Source organism: Pezoporus occidentalis, unplaced genomic scaffold (genome assembly GCF_034315485.1).
Source record: "Pezoporus occidentalis ecotype Australia unplaced genomic scaffold, CSIRO_AGI_Poc_V1 ctg143, whole genome shotgun sequence".
NCBI classification, from domain to species: Eukaryota; Metazoa; Chordata; class Aves; order Psittaciformes; family Psittacidae; genus Pezoporus; species Pezoporus occidentalis.
Window position 1 is genome coordinate 1,514,865 of NW_026913241.1, and position 19,591 is coordinate 1,534,455.

The window sequence follows — 19,591 nt, forward strand, 5'->3', positions numbered from 1 at the left end:
AGCCTTGTGATATTTGATGCCTGTCTTACAACCCAGCTTCTAGACGTACTTGAATAATCAAGAATTTCACAGGTTTTAAAATGTCAGAAAAGAGAAAGCCAACAAGAAAGAGCAGACCTAAGCGAAGAACACTGCCAGCCCTCCCGTGCTTTCAGAAAGCACACTGTGACACTTTTGGAGCCGGTCTCGAAGTCCATCTTAGAGGAAGACGCCGGGCACGCAAACCCGGCCCGACTAGCCCCGACGGCCGTACCCTGCCGGCCGCGGCCCCGGCGGGTCTGGGCAGGGCTGATGGAGGGCCGGGGCCGCCCCTGGGGCGGTCCGTGTGGGGCGGTCCCTCCGCGGCCTACAAAGGACGGTGCGCGGCTCCCTCTAGAGGCTAAAGCAACCGCGCGTGGGGGCTGTTGTGGTCCTTCTCACCACGCCGAGCGTCCCACGGCGCTCGGCCCCTCCGCGGCGGAGCGTCTCCGGCAGCCCGCGCCGCATAAGGCAAAGGCTTTCCGACTTCAGCTACAGTGCTAGCTAAGTCGGGGAAGGCAACACGGAGCAAAGCCGCGCGTCCCCCCGCCTCCTGTCGGCTGAACGGGCCAGCATGGCGCGGGAAGCGGAGCCGGCGGGCGAGCGGCGGCGCTGCGGTCAGTGCGCGGCCGGGGAGGCGGCGGCCGGGGCCGCTCGACGGGCGATGGTGGTGGGGCCGGCACGGGGGGCTCCGACGGGGGTGGCTTTGCGATGAAAGCGGCGTTGGGTTCCTCCAGCGGTTTGGTGCGTGTGCCCGAATCGCCTTTAGCATTTGTTTCTTGTTTCTCGTTTAGGATCTGTGGTTGTCTATTTTACCTCGGCAAAGTTTCTCCTTTACCTTGGGCATGCACTGTCCACTTGGGTAAGTAAAATACTGGCCTGGTGGAAGTAGGGTTTTATTAATCTACCAATGGACATTATTGGTACTTTCAAAAAAAAAATACTCATAAAACAGGACACCACCACGGAGACAGAGTTCGTGGTACAACACCTAGCTGTTAAAAACCTTCATCATCTGTACATGGTATGATGCTGCACTAGATCCAGTTTTCAGTGGTGCAGTATTCAGGTTTCCTGAAGGCCTGGTTCTGTAGTTCTGTACCTTTTTATGGTTTTATGTAACTACAGAACCCATGAGATTCTTTATAAAGTAAGTTCTAAGTGAAAGAGATTAAGCGTAGTCTATAGCAGAATGAAAGATGGTCCATTGCAGCATATATCTGAAGGACCTGTATGCTTAAGTGCACTTAACTAGTTGGAAATACAGTGTTTTGGATGTGGACCCATTAGCTAGTCGCTAGCAAATCTGTTGAGTGCCAGATGTCATCCCTTTTTCTGTCAAAATGCCTGTCTTCTGAAATGCTTTCTTTCTCTACTAAAGTAACTTGCTACACCAGCTTTTACTCACTTGAAAGATACTAACAATCTTAAAAATGTGCACTAAAAATAGATTACATGCTTCTATTCCATATAATACAATGAAGAATATTGGTATCTCGTAGTACAATCTCAAGTCTCCATCCAATGGCTTGATTCAAAAGAAGTGGAAAGTTTTCTCCCTGATACTCCCTATTTTGTGTGTAGTCCTGGATTTGGATTGGTTTAATGTGTGCTTTGTATAGCACTGAACAAATGGCTGGTACAGTTGTTACAACATTGTATTGCGAACTCTGGCAGCTCCTCACTTTCACTAACCTGAAAGGTCATATTGATGTTTCTGTTAATGGAAGAAGGCTCAGGGTGGTATCAAACATGTTTAAACAAGTGCAATATTTTACCTATTATTAATGGTAGCTGAGAGGTGATGTTTGTCTCGCTGCTGTTTGGAGGCCAGGTTGTTCCCTGTAGCAGTTTGTCAGCCATTGCCTGTACCTGGCAATTTGGCCAGCCCTGCTTACTCCTCTCTGATGGGCACTTCAGAGCTCTGGAGCAGAGCTGCTCTCTGAGCTCATGAGTAAAGGTGACAAAGCAGAGTTTGAAAACAATGTCACACACCATAACGAACATTAGGCTGCAAGGTGTCAGTTCAGCTGCTTAGCTGTATTAATGGTGTACTCCTTGTTCCAGTGTGCTTTCTTTTGTGCTGAATATCTTGACTCAAATCAACTTCTGTGCTGAAGCAACAGAAATACAACTTAACTTCCACAAAACTGGGCACAGGACTGGAACTTTTGTATTTCCTAAGCTGTCGTGGGCCTGTAGTTTGAGTGGTTTTGCTAACAGGAGTAATAAACCAGCACCTTAATGTTCAGAACTCTAAGAAATGGATCATCTTGTTCTAAAATGGCCATATCTGCAATACAAAACCTGCTAGAAATGTGGTTTTGCTGGAATTGAGAGCTAATTTGGTTTCTGTGTTACTAAGCCATTCCCAAATACCAGGAGCTGTAAATCATTATACATGTCACATCTCCACATGTGTTCAGACTTCAACAAAGTCTGGACTGTGTCTTAGGCTCTTGTTCAGTAAAGCATTTGAGTATGTCCTTGGTCTTGATCTTAATAGGCTGGACTGTGCTGCTGAACTGCAGTCTCAGACCTGATGCTGTTGCCTATATGTTTTTAGTTCACTGCTGTCTATCACTTGTAATAAAGAAAGCACAGAATGAAACTGGTTTTGCCTTGTTGGTACCAGGCCTAATAATTTCCAGGAAGTGAGCTGCAACTTCCCAGCCTTATCTGTGCTACTCGGGCCTTGGGAGGCCTGTCAGTAGGTAGTAGCCTGTGCTGCTTCACATGTTGGCCTTAGTGTACAGTGTATACATTCAGTCTGAGATGATTATAAGGATAATTATAATGACAGAAGAGAAGGAACCATCTTTAAAAGGCTGGTGAGGCTAAACAGCTGTAGTTATTTATTTTGAAGTGTTGAAATATCCACATTTGAGACATCTTAAAGTGGGATTAAGGATATATAATCAATGGTTTGCTGATTTCTTCAGGCAGTATTTACTATCTAAATTTCAATAGATCCTAGCTTGAAATTCCATACTGCTTCAAACCCCTGCAATTCACTAATATTATTCTTCTGTAACACTAATTTATCTCTGTTCACTCTTTATGTTTTGGTTTTGTGGAGTTTGTTTGCTTTTATTTTGAATTCTTCAAAGAAGCTCATTCTTCCACATTGGTACAGCTTCAGTTACCTCAGAATTATCTGTGTGGATTGGCCCGTTCAAAATATTCTGGGTATGCTTATATTTGCCTTTTTTTTTTTTTATCAGTTTAAATAAAAAATAAAATTACAGAAACCCCCCAGAGTTTTTTCTTGAACAGGTAAGTTTATTTTTCCCACGTGATAGGGTTGTAAATTTTTTTCTGCCAGTGGTTAAGGAAGCAAATATGAATGCTTACACATTACAATGTTTGAAGAAACCTTGTTTAGACAACTTCAGTAACATTAAAAGGCAAATTCTCTTTGTCTAAGCTACACTGAAGATGTTAATCAAACTTCACAATAACTTTGACCCTCCAAATAGCATGCTTTTTATGTATCTTGATTGCTGTGTTTCATGGTATGTTAGATTTGTCAGACTTTGCCTTTTAGAAGTGCTTTTATGTTACACCTCCCCCAGTCCTGTAGAATATTGGAGGTCCTTTACTGTTGCTGTATCACATAGCAATTGCTTATTTAAGGCAGCAGAATGACTGGTTTATAAAAGACTAATATTAGGGACCCTTAGTAAACATACTGTGTGCCCTAGAATAGTATGAGTTGCTTCTATTAATCTTCTTTTGTTATTTATTAGATAAAGCATTTTCTGTAGGGCATTTCTTGCAATATGTTTAAAAGCAAAATGAGGTGTGACTCCCGTCATGTGACAGCAGAAAAACCTTGCTGTCTACATTAGCAAGATATAGGACTTTTGGTAGCAAAACAAAAAATATTATGTATAGTATGAAAACTGCTTGACTATGTTCAGGATTTTGGGCTTCTTTTTTATCTGTAGTAAGTGCTCTCACAACATGAAAAGCTTGTATTCTAAGCACTAGGTAAACAGCAATAGGCTAAGTAGGTTGAACTAGCAATGAGTTTGCGTATATTAAATGAGCTCTGATATTCTGTCTTAATAGTATCCTATTAACATTATTAAAAAGAGCTTAAGCCACTGACTTTAGAAACTTTAGCTAATATTTAGGACAACACCTTTCTTGATTTACCATGGCTATCCTGAATTATAGCAAGCTTGGCTTGTGTTGCTCTGATGTTTTAAAGCAGCATTTAAGTATTGATCATCTGAGATCAAACTGCAATCTTGAAAAGTTATATAAATAATAACAGTAATCAATAAATCTGTTGGTAATACTTGATCTGTGCTGAAGAATCTGTGTAAGCTTTCTGGGATTTGTTGCATGTGGCTGCTAACAGACTTTGTCCTTTAATGTTATAATGGAAAACAGCTGGGGTTTTTAATGTGGTGTTGCAAGCGGTTATGTTGCACTTGATTAGAACAGATGATAGTGGGATAAAAACAATGGTGGTGGGATGCAGTCATCAAAAAAAAAAAACAAACAACAAAACCCATCTCCCCCGGTAAACGAACTCCCCCCCCCCCCCCCCCCCGCACACCACTGGATGTGTAACAAACTTTTATTTTCTTACATATTTTCATCAGGGCATTAATAAGATTGTCAACCCATGTGCTTGGAAAGTACAAATTGTAATGCTGTGTATGTATTCTCTGTTACTCTTAAAGGGAGATCGTATGTGGCATTTTGCTGTGTCTGTATTCCTGGTTGAACTTTATGGAAACAGCTTACTCCTGACGGCAGTCTATGGACTGGTTGTGGCGGGATCAGTTCTTCTCTTGGGAGCCATTATTGGAGACTGGGTGGACAAGAACTCCAGGCTCAAAGGTTAGATGCCCAGAGCAGGTTATTTACTTAAGGATGGATCAAATTAATGGCAAAGGATAAGGCTAATAGAGTTAACTCTTCAAGTCAAATACGAGAATGGGGCTTGCAGACGTTTTGTTTTGGTTTTTTTTTCAGAAGGGTAGTTTTTCAGAGTGGTAATGGTTACAGAGGTAGTGTTAAGGACAGGAGCAAAACAGTTTACATCATGCTATGTCTGCTACTCAGGCTAAACCTGTATGATATATAGAGATGCACACAAATGCAAAAGGTAAAAAGCACAGAACTTCAAGGGCTACAGACCAAATTCTTTACCGTCTAATACTAACATACACTCAAATTACTTGTTGCTGTAGTCTGTAGTCATTTATTAATAACATGGCATCAGGTTCTTACACATACTTATTTTCCAAAAGCTTACAATATCATTCCATGGTATGCTGAAGAAGAATTTTAGAGCATCGCTTAAAAATAGTGTCAGCATTTAAACAGGTGCAGTTTGGATTTTGATTGAGAAAAGAACTACTTGGACTGGAAATTAAGAGCAGTGAATTGTTCAGAGCTGTGAAGTTACGACAGATATTTGTTTCTCTAAGACAATGGAAGATTCAACATCTGAAACAAAGTATAGTTTTATCACTTATATTTTAGGGGGGGAAATGGGAAAATAAAAAGTTTTAAAGAATCTGTGCGTGTTCCTTACTTGTAACCTCCTTAAGCTTATAGTTAGCTCATTCTTCTGATCATAACTCTTTCTCTCTGCTTTGATTTAAAACAGTGGCCCAGACATCCCTGGTTGTACAGAATGCATCAGTCATCCTGTGTGGTGTTATCCTGATGATTATCTTCTTGTTTAAGACACAGCTTTTAACCTTATACCATGGATGGCTTCTTGTGAGTGCTTGAACTTGTTAATAAGGAATTAACTTGCAAAGAAATTTTGGGAAGCATGGGAGACATGAATTATTTTTTTTTTTCCTCTAGTCTGTTTAGACATTCCTGGGAGCTAAAGCTGGAAAAGGGAACTTTGAGCTGGTTGGGTAAACAGAGGTGGTTGTTTTCTTTCAGGAATTGTAAAGTAGACTTGGTCTTATTTTGTCTGAAGAATAACACTGAAATGTATAAATTCAAATGCAAAAGTGTCTTTTCTGGTTTTACAGGGTACGAGTGGAGATCTCCCTTCATCAGTTTTCTCACATTGTAATTTCCCCCCCCCCATTTCTCTAGACGATGTGCTATATCCTGGTTATCACAATAGCAAATATTGCCAATTTGGCCAGCACTGCTACAGCAATCACAATTCAGAGGGACTGGATTGTCGTGATTGCAGGGGAAGACAGAAGCAAACTGGCAGGTGAAATATGTTGCCTTTTTAATGCCTTCAATGTATTACTTTCCAAGTTTGTTTTTTAGACTAGAATTTTACAGAGGTCAGCACATCTTTGAGTTCCATATATTATGAGAAAACAGCAGGTAAAAAGGGCAGCATTTATTTTCCTCTTTCCTGCTTTGGATTACACTTGCTGAGATTAGAAATTACTGTTGTGACCATAATTCAGTTAGGCATCCCTAAACTTGTTTTGTCCTCCTTTTAGTCCTACTGCAGCTTTGTCAGGAGAACTTTATTCTTGCCAGATACTTAAATCAAATAACCAGTGTTTAATAGAAAAGCTATTTAACTTCAGGCATTTAAAGCCAAGTGTTGCAACACTTTATTTTTAGGTCTGTGGAATGAAACAGAAAACTCTTGCATAACTGGGCTCATCACATAGGGATCAAAGAAAGAGGTACATGAGAATGAAGTCCAGAACAGTAAAGGAGGCAGATCAGGAAACTTCCAGTAGGAAATGCTGTTCATGCAAATCTGTTTAAAATCTTGCACTTCTGTAGCGTTAGATGTCTTAACTCAGAGCTGTGAACACTCTTCAGTTGGAGCTGAAAGCTCTGTGTTCCTCTGACATCTGATACCTTTGGTATTAGACTACAGACTTCATCTTATTTTTTGCCTCGCAAATATTTTTCCTCCTTTCCCACCTTTCTTTTCTCTTTTTGGGAGAGAGAGTGAGCTTCCATTCAAATTTTACTGCAGCTTGGCAGTATGACACTATTTGAATGTGAGAGACTGTTTGGGGTCCTCTCCAAGGATGTGTTAAACCTGACTCACTTTTGCTCCTCCCAAGGCCATTCAAACCAAGGATGTATGATTAATCTTAGCTGTGCTGCTGCTTTGATTGTAACAGTGTATGAGAAGCAGCATTTTTTTTTTTTTTTTTGCAATGAACTTGGGCAGGTTGTACGGGCTCTGAATCATTCCTATAAGGGAACTTAAGCCTCCCGAGGAAGAGGAACTGATACTGAAGTGCAAACAAGGCACAGAACAGCCTAACATTGGCAAGTCATTAATAGCTCACTAAACTAACTCTGTGACTAAAGTTTTAAGCCTGACTTAAAACTTTAAGCAGAGTTTAGATACCTCCAGGAGTAGACAGCATTTCACTTTCTGGACTCTTTAAGTTTGTTTAAAGTTGCCTAAATTGCCCAGAGTTTGGTTTATATGCCAGAGTCCTTTCAGGGATTTGAATCCTATATTGTAGATTTATTCCTGATGTTTATCTCCAGTGAAGGAATCTTACTTGCCCATCTCATCCAGGAGAGGCTAGTTTTTAATTAGATGCATGCAGTGTCTTGCTTTTGTTTCCCGGTATACACATATTCGGCCATGGCCATTTATTTTTGACCTTGCAGTGCCTTTCTAGGTTATGCCTTTTGTAGAACAGCAGTGCAGGTTAACTTCTTTATGCATGTGAATCATGAGTAGAAAAGTTATCTTTCCATAAAAGCCTTAAAGTCCTAGTGGTTCTCATTAACCTTTCTTGTGTCAGTTCTTACTCAGCAAATTCTCTTCCCAGTCCCTGTACTACTTACTACACATGAGATAAAGTACAGACCACACCTACATGGGAGGCAGTCCCTGCCTCTGTGCTACTTCATGTCAGACAGAACTGTATGACTACTTACACTCTGTACTGAAAAATCAGGCAAGAGGTTACTCTGAATGCTCATGCAACTTAATTTAAAAACAAGAAAATCCCTTGAACCAAGCACCTTAGTTTAACAAACATATCTAAAGCATCTTTTCCAGGCTGAATAGGGTTGTTATGTGTTTAATCATAATGTAATTTGGAGACTGTTGAAATTTCTTAACATAAAAAAACCAAACACCAGTATTGACATGTTTGAAAATACTGTTGTACCTCTTTACACTGTTAACTAAGGCTCCTCTTTGAGGAAAGGTAGCTTAGTGGACTAGGGAAATAAAAAGTTGCCCTTCTTCATTGTCCTTGATTTAATTTTTCCATTGACTCTTACTTTGTTTCTTTCCTTTGTGGAAATATTAGCTTTCCTGAAATAACTCGGAACCCCAAAGCTTAATTCTTGGAATTTCTAAAGCCGAATGTTATGCAAGTATCTAGCTTACTCATCTTAGTTAACCATCGGTCAAATAATTAACATTGAATTGACTTTGAATTCTAAATAGAATAATCTAAACATTTATTTGAATGGCAAGGAGTAATTCTCTGTAGACTCAGAAAAGCAGCTTCATAGTTACAGACAACTTCACTTGCGTTTCGAGATCTCCAGTTTCATAATAGGATTCTAAAATGGGTTTGAGATGTACTTTTAAGCAGCCTGAAGCCCTGATGTGCAGAACCATTGAGCCTCTGGCAACTTCTAGGCATAGAATGATGGCACCACTAATTGGAAGCTTACAGGAGCCCAGAGGATGTAATGCCACTCCAGTGGATAAGACTGGGGAGGGCGAGACATCCCCTACCAGCAAATGGAAGATGCATTCATGCTAAGAATAGACTGCTTGTTTTGACTGTAAACATCAAAGTGTGGAACAGAAAGGAGTGAGGACTTTGCTCACTAAGTTCTGAAAGTGCCTACAACTGCCATCAACCAGTGTGACTCGATAAGGAATTTAAAGGCATTTCAAAGGTCTGCTGCTATCGTGGTGGGAACTGTGGTCACCATTTATTAGAATTGAATGGAGGAGATTAGGAAATATATGGCCCAATATTGGGAGATAGTAGTTGCTAGAATAATCTTTATAGGAAAGAATTCTGCCATATGGGGTACCTTTTAATGTCTGGAGTTGTACATGCAGGGTTTGAATGTTACAGAAACAGGCTTAAGTGTCCATAATGTCACTAGGACGTAAGAGTAATCTTATCCCATCACTAACCGTTTTACCAGCAGTAGTATACTTCCACTGTGAATCCAGCATGCTAAACCGGGTAGACCTCAGGCAGGCAAAACTGGTGGGAGTAGGGTTTTGGCTTACAAACATATTGGTTGGTCACAATAAACTTACCTTTAAAGTATGTTAATGTTTATCTCTGGTCAGCAGTCTAACTCCTGCTGGAACCACTTGCAGTTGGAGTAAGACTTCTTAGTGTGATGTGTATACATGTGCAATCCTCAGTTACATTTGTCAGTATTTCATTGTAAGTGTTCAGCAATTGCTTCATATCGTCAACTGATTTTTGACAGATATGAATGCCACAATAAGAAGAATTGATCAGTTGACCAATATCTTGGCCCCAGTGGCAGTTGGTCAGATAATGACATTTGGCTCCCCAATGATTGGCTGTGGATTCATTTCTGGTTGGAACCTGATGTCGATGTGTGTGGAATATCTGCTGCTCTGGAAGGTTTATCAGAAAACCCCTACTCTGGCTCTCAAATCCGCAAAAGTTGAAGAATCAGAACTGAAACAGCTGAATGTAAAGAAAGGTACTGAAAACACAAAAGTAACTGTTCAAATTCACAGTATACTCACTGAATCAATCGATCTTAAAGTGTTGACTCTTGTCTTCTGCAGACACTGCTTTGAGGCCTGTATAGCTTTTTACTCATAGCTTGGAGGTTTCAGGTTGTGGATACAGAGGCTCTTAAGTTACAGTATATTTACAACCTTTTGAGGAATCCCTTAAAATGCAGCCAAAGAATGAATTTTGTCCTTTTAAAATTAATTTTTTAGAGTAAGTCTGCCCTGTTACTTAGGGCTGATTGTAAGAAATGCTTTTATCCATCTATACCATAACTAATAAACTGGACCCTTTGCTCTGCAGTGTCTGTAAGCAAAACAGCCTGTGTAGGTAGTGCTCTTTCTTGCTAACTCAATACTTAGTACTAACAGGCATTCAGGAGGTTGTGAAGTAGGTAGTAATATTTCTAGTCTGGCATGCTTCAGTGAGTTCCACATGCTGCAGGAAATGGTGGAGAAAAAAATAATCTACTTTGAGCCTTTCACTATGCTTCCTTGGTCAACACGAGCAACTTTGATTTGCAATTTATATGGCTATGACTATAAGCAACCTTAAAATTGGTATTAACATTTCTTTAGATAGTTTTCATGTCAGAAATTAAAATTGCTTTAGAAGCAGACTGTTTATTATGAAGTATTGGAAACATCAGATACTGGAATACAAAACAAGCATTTTCCCATTTTTAAGGTAGCAGTACATGAATACTGCTGAAAGCTCATGCTATGGGCTCCCAACTACAGCATGCTGTGGGTTTTATATTTTTAAAACAAATATTATGAAGAATTGCTGGCTTTTTTTTTTTTCTTTAAGAGCTAGTAAGCAATCTGTTCTTTGCCCAGCAAATACAGCAGATCCATTGTGGTAATAGCTGGTCCAGTGAGCTATTGGACTAGGCTGATCTCAGCCTGGGATAGGAAAGCAAAATAAAGAGTGTAGAAGGCTCTATAGATTTGAAGCTGGCTCTTGAATGTTCCTGAGAAATGAAGCATTTAGCTAATGTCAGCATGTAACAAAAAGTCTGCCATTGCAGTATTCTGATTTCAGCAGAGGACTTGCATTTTTAAAAGCTGCCGAAAAGCTTCATGTCTCACTTGCTGTATGTGGAGTTTGTTTCAAACTTGACAGTGTAAAAACCCTGCTCAGGCATCCAAACATTTGTATCATTTTTATCTACTCTGCTAATCTAAAAACTGCTGTGGGATTTTTTGATTATTGTTTGTCATCAGTGTAAGTGCCATTCTTCTGTATTGGAGTGAAAATGGAATTGTGGAAAAGCATGACCTGAGATTTACTTTTTTTTTTTTTTAAGGCAAATTTTGAAAGCTTTTGGCTTTGGTAGGCTTCAGCAAGGTTTTTTGTCTTGGTTCTTCTAACATAACATGAGATATTGACAGATGTTTAAGTATTTCCTTCTCTCTGTGGTTAGTGCATCTAATTAGAAAGCTATGCTAAAATGCCAACTAACATTAGCATTCATTAAGCAAATAATTTCTTTATGGAAATAGAGCGTACAGTGTCAAGTCTGTTGAGAAGACGCAAGCCATGCTTTCTCCTACCACAGTTTAATTAAATAAGTAGGAGTTTAAGTTGATGCGGATAAACTTTACTTGATCTTACTAGACAGATGGGATTTAAAGACACTTTAAAACATTTAAATAATCAGAGGTTGATTGCAAAATTTAACTGATGCACTTCTGCAGCAGTGAACTTCCTAACTACAAACAATTGTCTTAGTTTGCACTCTGCACTTTCCAGGCAAGAATATATCTAACAGTTACATTTCTGTTTACAGAGAGTGACATGAAACCTGCTGAAGGAGTGCAGTTAATTGTTGAAAAAGATGTAACTGGCTTTGAGCCCCAACAGGAGAAGGAGATGAGCTGCGGTGCCCGGATTGCCGAGCCTTTCATCACTTTCCGTGATGGATGGGTTGCGTACTACAACCAGCCAGTGTTTCTTGCAGGCATGGGTCTTGCCTTTCTGTACATGACTGTTCTGGGCTTTGATTGTATTACTACAGGCTATGCCTACACTCAGGGTTTGAGTGGCTCAGTGCTAAGTCTCTTGATGGGTGCCTCAGCAGTCACTGGAATCATGGGAACAGTAGCTTTCACTTGGCTTCGTCGCAAATGTGGCCTTGTTCGCACAGGCCTCATTTCTGGAGTTGCTCAATTTGCTTGCCTGGTCTTATGTGCTGTCTCTGTGTTTATGCCTGGAAGTCCTATGGATTTGACTGTCTCCCCATTTGCTGACATCAGTGCTAGGCTGTTTGAAAGTGAACCATTACCTGCTATAGCATCTCCAGAAGATAAGCCTGAAGTGTTTTTTGCAACTGAAATGCCCGACTTGTTCAACGGGTCTACTACTCCGGCTAACAGCGACCCAGAGATGAGTCCTGAGCCTGTGCCTTTGCTCTCTGTTAGTCTCCTGTTTGCAGGAGTCATTGCTGCTAGAGTTGGTAAGTATTATATTTCTATTAAAATGTGGTCTATTGACTGCTTTTAGTTATAAAAGCACAATGCCTATTAACTAAATACAGATTTGAGTTTATACCTGTGGGCTACATTTGACGCATTGTATCATATTTCTAAGGCTAATTCATTACACTTTGCATAAAAATGTAATGATCTTGCAATAGTATTGCCAGTGCAGAGACTGCAGTACTAATTTCTTGCATATCATATATCACTAATAGCAGAGAAGTTGCAACAGTTGGAGGTGAATGTAACTTGTTTCTTTGCTCATTTCTAGATATCTTCACTACCATATAAAACCATTCATTAATTGGAAACAATACAAAACACATCTGCTAAGAAAACCTTCGAACTTAGGAGTTCAAGAAATTAATCCATTCATTAAATAAATTGTCTAACCTTTAAACTTTTGACCAGCAAAGGAATTTTAGAACAAACTTTTATTTGGCTGATACTTAATTTATTGAGGCATTGGTGGTTAGTGTTGTATTAGTATCTGCCAAAAGAAGAGGCAATCAAATGCATAAATGTAATGAACAGCAATTCTCATCTGTAGAATTCTGAGGAATAAAATAATTTATTCACATGTATTAAGTTTGTTTGCAAGATAAACTTTTAAAACTGAACCATTAATGGACTAAAATAGTATAGAAGATAGCGTTAACAGAGACTAGGTGTAAATTACGTATTCTGCATAGTTTAAAATGTGCTTGATTATTTTTTTCATTGCAAACATTTAATGCAAAACTTAGCAATTGTAGCTAGCATGAATACACTGTAAATAGCTGTAAACCAGCTGTTTAAATAGGGAACAGATGAACAAAACATTGTTAACTTGGTAGATATGTTGAAGCAAGATATTACAGGCAAGTTCATATGTCAAGCTGTATGTATTATTTCAGGTTATATTAGTAAAGGGTAAGTAAATTCCTTGACTGTCAGTGTGAAATCCATTCCAGGCTGACAGGAAACTAGCCTTGTCCTGTGCTTTTTTTGGCAAAAGTGGAAAATTTGAAAGCATGAATTGAGTTTTGCCAGCAATGAAAGTTCATCATAAGAAGTCCAGTTGTACTGATAACTGTGTTTTCTCTCCATAGGCCTTTGGTCCTTTGATTTGACTGTCACACAGTTGCTCCAAGAAAATGTGGTAGAATCTGAAAGAGGCATCATAAACGGTGTCCAAAACTCCATGAATTATCTTCTTGATTTGCTGCACTTCATCATGGTCATCTTGGCCCCAAATCCTGAAGCTTTTGGCTTATTGGTGCTTATTTCTGTGTCTTTTGTTGCCATGGGCCACATAATGTACTTCAGATTTGCGCAGAAAACCTTAGGAAAACAACTTTTTTCATGCCACACTCCTGATCCCAAAGTGTCTGACAGTTCACCAACTGGTAATACATCTACTGTCTGAGAGGATCCACTTCTCTTACTAACTTGCTACACAAATATAGTGGTTAAATACATATACTGCTTTTTGTGACCCTAAGGTGTTTCTCTAGAGTTGAATGCATAACTTAGCTGTTTGAGGAAGCTTTTCAAAGAGATCTAAAAGTCATAGTGACCCTGTGAAAGTGTTACATGTTTGGTAGAGGACAACCTAATTGGATCTTGACAGCTGGTGTTTCAAAGGATCCCTACATCTAGTACTTGATCTCAAAAGTTATGTTGACTTCCTGTTGCTGACCCCTACAGTGATACTTTAGTGGTTATACTAGCTCAATTTGTTCATGAATTGAACTTCGCTATTGAGCGAAACAAGGTGGTTTTTTTAGTTGCTTCAGAATAACTTGATATATAATATCTGATTTTTTTGTGGAGTTTTTCGTTTTCCCCCTTACCATGAGCAATGGTATAAGCATCATTCTTGAATTCCTGAAGTGGACTCTTGAGTTTTGAGGTTTTCCCAAAATACGTTTTAGTATGCTGTTTTGGTTTAACTTTACAGAAACACCTTTGTAGGGTTTTTTGCATGTTTTCTTACAAATTAGATGAGTGCTAGGTAAAAGATGTTGTATTACACTTTTGTTGCACTTGATAAAGTAAAACATAGCCTCATCTTAGCAGAAGCTGTTGATGTAACATTAGAAAGCATGGCTTTTTTTAATTGCAAATGACGGGTCTGCTCAGGTTTAATGTAGCAGGAAGTGCTAAGGTCAGGAGTACTGGTACAGGAAGGTAAAGTCTAGGGCTAACTTAGTTTTTGCAAGCAGCTTTAGTTATTTTTGCTGTTATTTTCAGAAACCCTACTAAAGCCTGATGTATTGATATATTATTAGTATTGCAGGCAAAAGAAGTCAAAAAGTGGTTTACTTGCGTGTATCTGTTTTACATGTATGTGAATTTTGACTCGTTCTCAAATACTGCTAAGACAGTGAGATGTTGGACTGTGTGGCCCTCTAAAGCAACTTCGGAGCAATGAAGAGTGATATATCCCTCTGATTTTAAGGAAGTTCTTGCATTTATTTTTTTTTTACCCTGCATGTCTACTAACACAGTACTTCCATAGTAACTGTATGTGCACTTTTGTGGAAACTACACACTTTGCTCTCACAGTAGAGTTGAACCTGATGGTGATCTGAATTTTCCTATGGCATGACTATGACTCCTAAACTTAAATCTTTGTAAAAATGTTTGTTTGCAAAATAATTGGTATGCAAAAACATATGCCATAAACTTGTGAAGGGTGTGCTCTGCAACTTTTAAGCCATTTTGTATTTTAGGTACTGTCCTTCACAGTCATCTGTGTTGCCAGACTTCAACCCTGGAATGTAATTGTGTGAGCTCCATTGACATTAAAGGCGTTACACCAGGGCTAATCTAGCCATTCATCATAAAATTTTTAATGATTACATTATGTATCAAACTAAATAGAATGTGGCTTCTCTCTTGGATACAATATTTTGTAAGAGGAGTGGAACTGAATGTACAGCCAATGTACTTGTAGCCCTCAGTATTCAATAACTGGATGTAACAGTTCTTCTCCTCTAATGGACCAAAACTACCCATTACTGCTATGTTACTGAAAGTGTCTCAGGGATGTTTTCACTAGCTTTATGAGTGTTTATACTTTGACCAAGCTTTAGGTTTTTAATAAAGTAAAATATGTAAATTAGAGTAGTTTTAAAAATTTGTGACTCAGTCCTGAGTGTAAGTTCTTAAGGAAAAGGGAATTTCTCCATCAGCAGGATTTAAAAGTCAGAAAACAAATAAAACAAACTTTTCTAGATTTACAGAATAAATATGCCCAAAGAATAGCCTGTACAGTATGTGATAAGTACACAAGTAAATAAAATACCTCTGATTTGCCAAATATGTTTTCTCACATGTATCTAATTTGAACTGGGACCAGATTTTAGTATTGCTGAATATAAATAAAGGTAGCCCAAATGTCAGTGAAAGCCTCCATACTGCACTTTGAATGTCTGAATGCCATTGTACTTGTTAGACTCACTGGCCATCAGGGAAACCAAGCTGAAAATGCAGCTTCTTGTGGGCTGTTTATAGCCTACAGAGCCCAGTGTGCCTGAAGTTTTATGCTGTAGCAATCACTGAGCACCAGACATCCCAGAGAGGATGTATTCCTGAAGTCCGTAGAGCTCCAAGAACATAACAAATAGAGCTGGGAGCATACTATATTCCCATCTGTTTCCAAAGTTTGTCCTTTTTTTTTTTTTTCCCACCAAGAGCAATGTAGTCTTATTTGAGTTGCATAGCAGTTTGTTTCATGAATAGTTCTACTAGGTAGTGCAGTCTGGATCTCAAGCCAAGAAAAGTAGTATTGGGAGGGGACTGGACATCTGTATTTTGTGCACATGTTGCTAGGATTCATATGAGCAGATACACACCTGGAAGGCAAGACAATCCTAAAAGAGAAAGAAGAAAGGTGGATGCTAGCTTTTAGAGGAATAATAAGGTCTAAATTGAAATCTTGAATCTATTGGTCTGGGTCAGATGTCAAAAAATGTATGCTGCTTGAGCCCACCCCATTTGTGTAAGTCTGATGTACGCAGACACCTGTACTGATCAGTACTTTGAAGCAATGTGGAGCCTGAAGTCTTACTTAGCAGGACTTCCATTAAGGAAGCATTTTTGGCCTTATATTTATTTATTTAAAAAAAAAAATGTATCCAATTTGGATGAAAACTGCCCCTAAAAAGTACCCACTAGAAATCAATCTTAACAAAATAGCATATTTTATTATACAACCTTATGCTGGACATAGCATTGATTTATGTATTACTATTGTTAAAGCTGATGAATAAATTTACATAAAAAATTATTTGTTCTGTTTACTGAGTTTGTGGGTATCTTGCTATGCAATATTTAGCATGGATCTGGTAGATGAAGGTTTTCCATAGTGATGGGATGGAAACAGTCATGAAGCATAAATAATATGGAGAAATCAAGCAACAAGTATAGTAAATCCTTTCTGTGACCATATAGCTCTGTCTTTATTGAACTGATTTTTAATTTACCACTCACAGATATAACTTAAGACACAACAACTGAAAGTGAAGTTGTGCTCTTACAACCCAGGACTACCACTGGTGATGCAGCAGTTTTTTGTATTGACTTGCTGAGCAATGGAAAGCAAATGATTTACCTTCCCAGTCATCTTTTGCCATACTGAATTTGAGATGACTGCCTTCTGTAGCAGCAACCTTTAGGTGAAAACATTAGGCATAATAATCTGGTTTTAGTCTTGAAAAGTACATCAGTTGAGTGTTTTATACAACATTGCTTCTTGTTACACGTATTTAGGATGTGCTTGTGTGATAAATCCGTCTTTGGAAGGATGCTGTGCTCATTCACAAGGATTTCCTTGATTCCTCTTTGAACTAGAGGTTTTCCTAGAAAAATACCTCTATCGATTGTGCCCAGTTACATTATTACCATGATATTCCCCTATGGGAATTAGAATTAGTAATAATTACTTATTCCTGTGTGGAAATTGGAATGTGGTGAGTTGAAACTATGGGCTTTGTTGCATGTATCAGACCTAGTAGCATTAGGGTAAGTGGTGTACCTCTTTAATAGGAGCTACCAAAATGTTAGTGTTAAAGACAGATAAACATTCCGAAAATTTGAAATCAGTAATTTCCTTCACTGTCACTTACAAAATAAGAGCAGTATTAGAGTAGTGACTTGAAAATGTAGTTGCACGGATTCACCCCTGTAGGTACAAAGATTTGTCAATAGTGTTGTGTAATATGCTTAATGGATAAAGAACACTTTTTCTGACTGAAGAAGGCCCTTTGCCATTTACTATTCAGTGGTTTCACTGTTTTCCTGTACTCAGGTGTTCACATTATGGGAAGTTCTCAATTTTCTAACACCCTGTGGAATTCACGGCTCAGCAACCAAAGGTAGAATGATTGAAGATGCCTATTGATCTGATTAATTGCTTGTTGCACTAGATCACTTACTGGGTAGTTGAGATACCAGCCCTTCCTGTGGAAGGCAATGTGTATTGCATATTACATATTGTATTACTTTGTTCTGGAATACGTCACTGCTTCTATTTTCAAATGGAGTTTCTTAAACTGAGCACTGATGATATGGGGACTGAAAATTGAATCTTGTTAAAGAAAAAAGGATAGAGTGAAATCAGTGCCTTCAATTTGAACTATCTTCTGTTTCTTTAATGAGAAAACTCTCTCTTAGACATATATCTTAGATATTCCGAAAGGGTAAGTAAGTTCGTGTCTAATAGTTAAAAAATTCTACAATTACTGTTGTCTTTGCTTCTACAGAGTATAATGGTGTGTATGTCCCACACTAGCAGAGCTAGCTCATTGCCTGAGTTGGCTGTGTTCCCTCACTGATCACTGATACAGATCACATCTTTTCATGCCACAGTGTTATGCTTCTTTCCCAACTGGACAGAGGCTTCTTTCACAGCCTCCTGCACAACTAATTTAGCAAAGCATTTATTTGAACTCCTAGGCTACAAAAGATCACAATTTGCAGGTAAAGCTTCATAAATCACAGAATGGTTTGGTTTAGAAGGGACATTAAAGATCATGTAGTTGCACCCCCCATGCTATGGGCAGGGACACCAAAGAAAAGAAATCAAACATTCTATGATAGAAATGAACAGGCAAATCCGGAGTAATTTAAAATAACAATTTCTATTGCTTTTTAGTATTAAAAACTAGCAGATGAGTCTGCATCAATGACAAGTCATAAGCTCTTTGTAACTTTCAAACTATACAAGATTACAGGCAAACCTGAAGTAATTCAGAGTATGGGTTGTTTCTGCTAGAGATGAGTGCAACTAGTAGATCCAGCTTTTCTAAATGTAGCACTGTGAAGGTGATAAATATTTTTTATCTGCCTCAAGATTGACCTGTTTTCAGGTCCTCAGGGAATATTTTGTTCTGTACTCTGCATTCATGTCTTTCTCAAGTACTTAGTACTAGAGAAGCTAGTAGTAAGTATTAGAGTAATTGTCCTTAATGTTTTGCCCTCTTACACATCCTTTTTCCTGCTCGTGAGTACTGTTAACTGCATGGAGTAAAAATCATTGTAATTTTATTCCTGGAGTTAGACTATGTCTCTAACTTCTGGTTTAAGTAACAGACTATATTTTGCAACTTTGAAGGGCAGAAAAACCTGAAGGAGGATGTTTGCTTAAATGCTTGCAAAGTGCATGGACAAAGTGCACGCTGTTCAATAATGCTTTTTCAAATACTTCAGCCTGTCCTTGTGTGGGTCAATATTTCTTTCTAGTTAAACTTTATTGCATTTGGTCACAAGAGAAGCATGCAAACATGTGCTTTCCACTCTTATTCTAGGCACAGAGTGATGGAGCAATCTGTTTTCACACATGCAGAGTTAAGAGTTTTTAATCCTTTGTAAATGCATGGGAAGTTACTTGACTTATGTTTGGAAAATCTGATTCTCCTCCTTTGGCAGAGAAGGGAAAAAGGATGTACAGTAGACACTGCTGTTAGAACTTCAGTGGGTGTCAAAGTATAACTCAGTCAGACCAAAAGCAAACCTGCAAGTCAGCAAAACACTTGTTAAAGCTGTACAGATCAGCTCAGAAAACACACCCACTTTGTTCATAGTAACCCATTGTCCACTTTAGTCAGGGGAAAGACAGTATAGAAGATTTCTGCGTCCCAATGACAGCATACCAGAGTCTGAAAGTAAGTTTTACCTTGAGCAGCAGAGCTAACGAAGCACGTGTTCCTCTATCTGTGTCGTCAGTCCCTACACGCCCACAGCTGCAATAACTGTGGCTCCTTCCCCTGTCTTGTGTAATCCTAACTCTTCCATGAGGCCTGCTCACAGTGCTCCCCTCTCCCCTGTTTTATCAGCAGAGCAAAGTAGAACATGTGCTCTGACTAATCCTCAGGATCGATGTGTTTGCAACAGGCCTATGAGTGCTCAGGGACTGAT

General features: G+C 38.9%; 1 protein-coding gene across 1 annotated transcript; it reads left to right on the plus strand.

Annotated features, from left to right (window-relative positions):
- Positions 1-404: 404 nt before the first annotated feature.
- On the plus strand, positions 405-16,463 carry SLC40A1 (solute carrier family 40 member 1). The gene is made up of 8 exons (XM_062610031.1): positions 405-635; positions 813-880; positions 4,716-4,875; positions 5,651-5,766; positions 6,100-6,226; positions 9,430-9,672; positions 11,500-12,165; positions 13,279-16,463. Exons 1-8 carry the CDS (start codon positions 593-595, stop codon positions 13,593-13,595), a joined length of 1,740 nt encoding a protein of 579 aa, XP_062466015.1. The 5' UTR covers positions 405-592; the 3' UTR covers positions 13,596-16,463.
- The last annotated feature ends 3,128 nt before the right edge of the window (positions 16,464-19,591 follow it).

What these genes read in the sequence shown, in the direction of transcription:
- SLC40A1 (XM_062610031.1), top strand. Translation starts at nt 593, where the DNA reads ATGGCGCGGGAAGCGGAGCCGGCGGGCGAGCGGCGGCGCTGCG. An exon ending in GGGCGAGCGGCGGCGCTGCG is followed by an intron (nt 636 to 812) that starts GTCAGTGCGCGG and finishes TTTCTCGTTTAG; the next exon opens with GATCTGTGGTTGTCTATTTT. An exon ending in AGACAGAAGCAAACTGGCAG is followed by an intron (nt 6,227 to 9,429) that starts GTGAAATATGTT and finishes GATTTTTGACAG; the next exon opens with ATATGAATGCCACAATAAGA.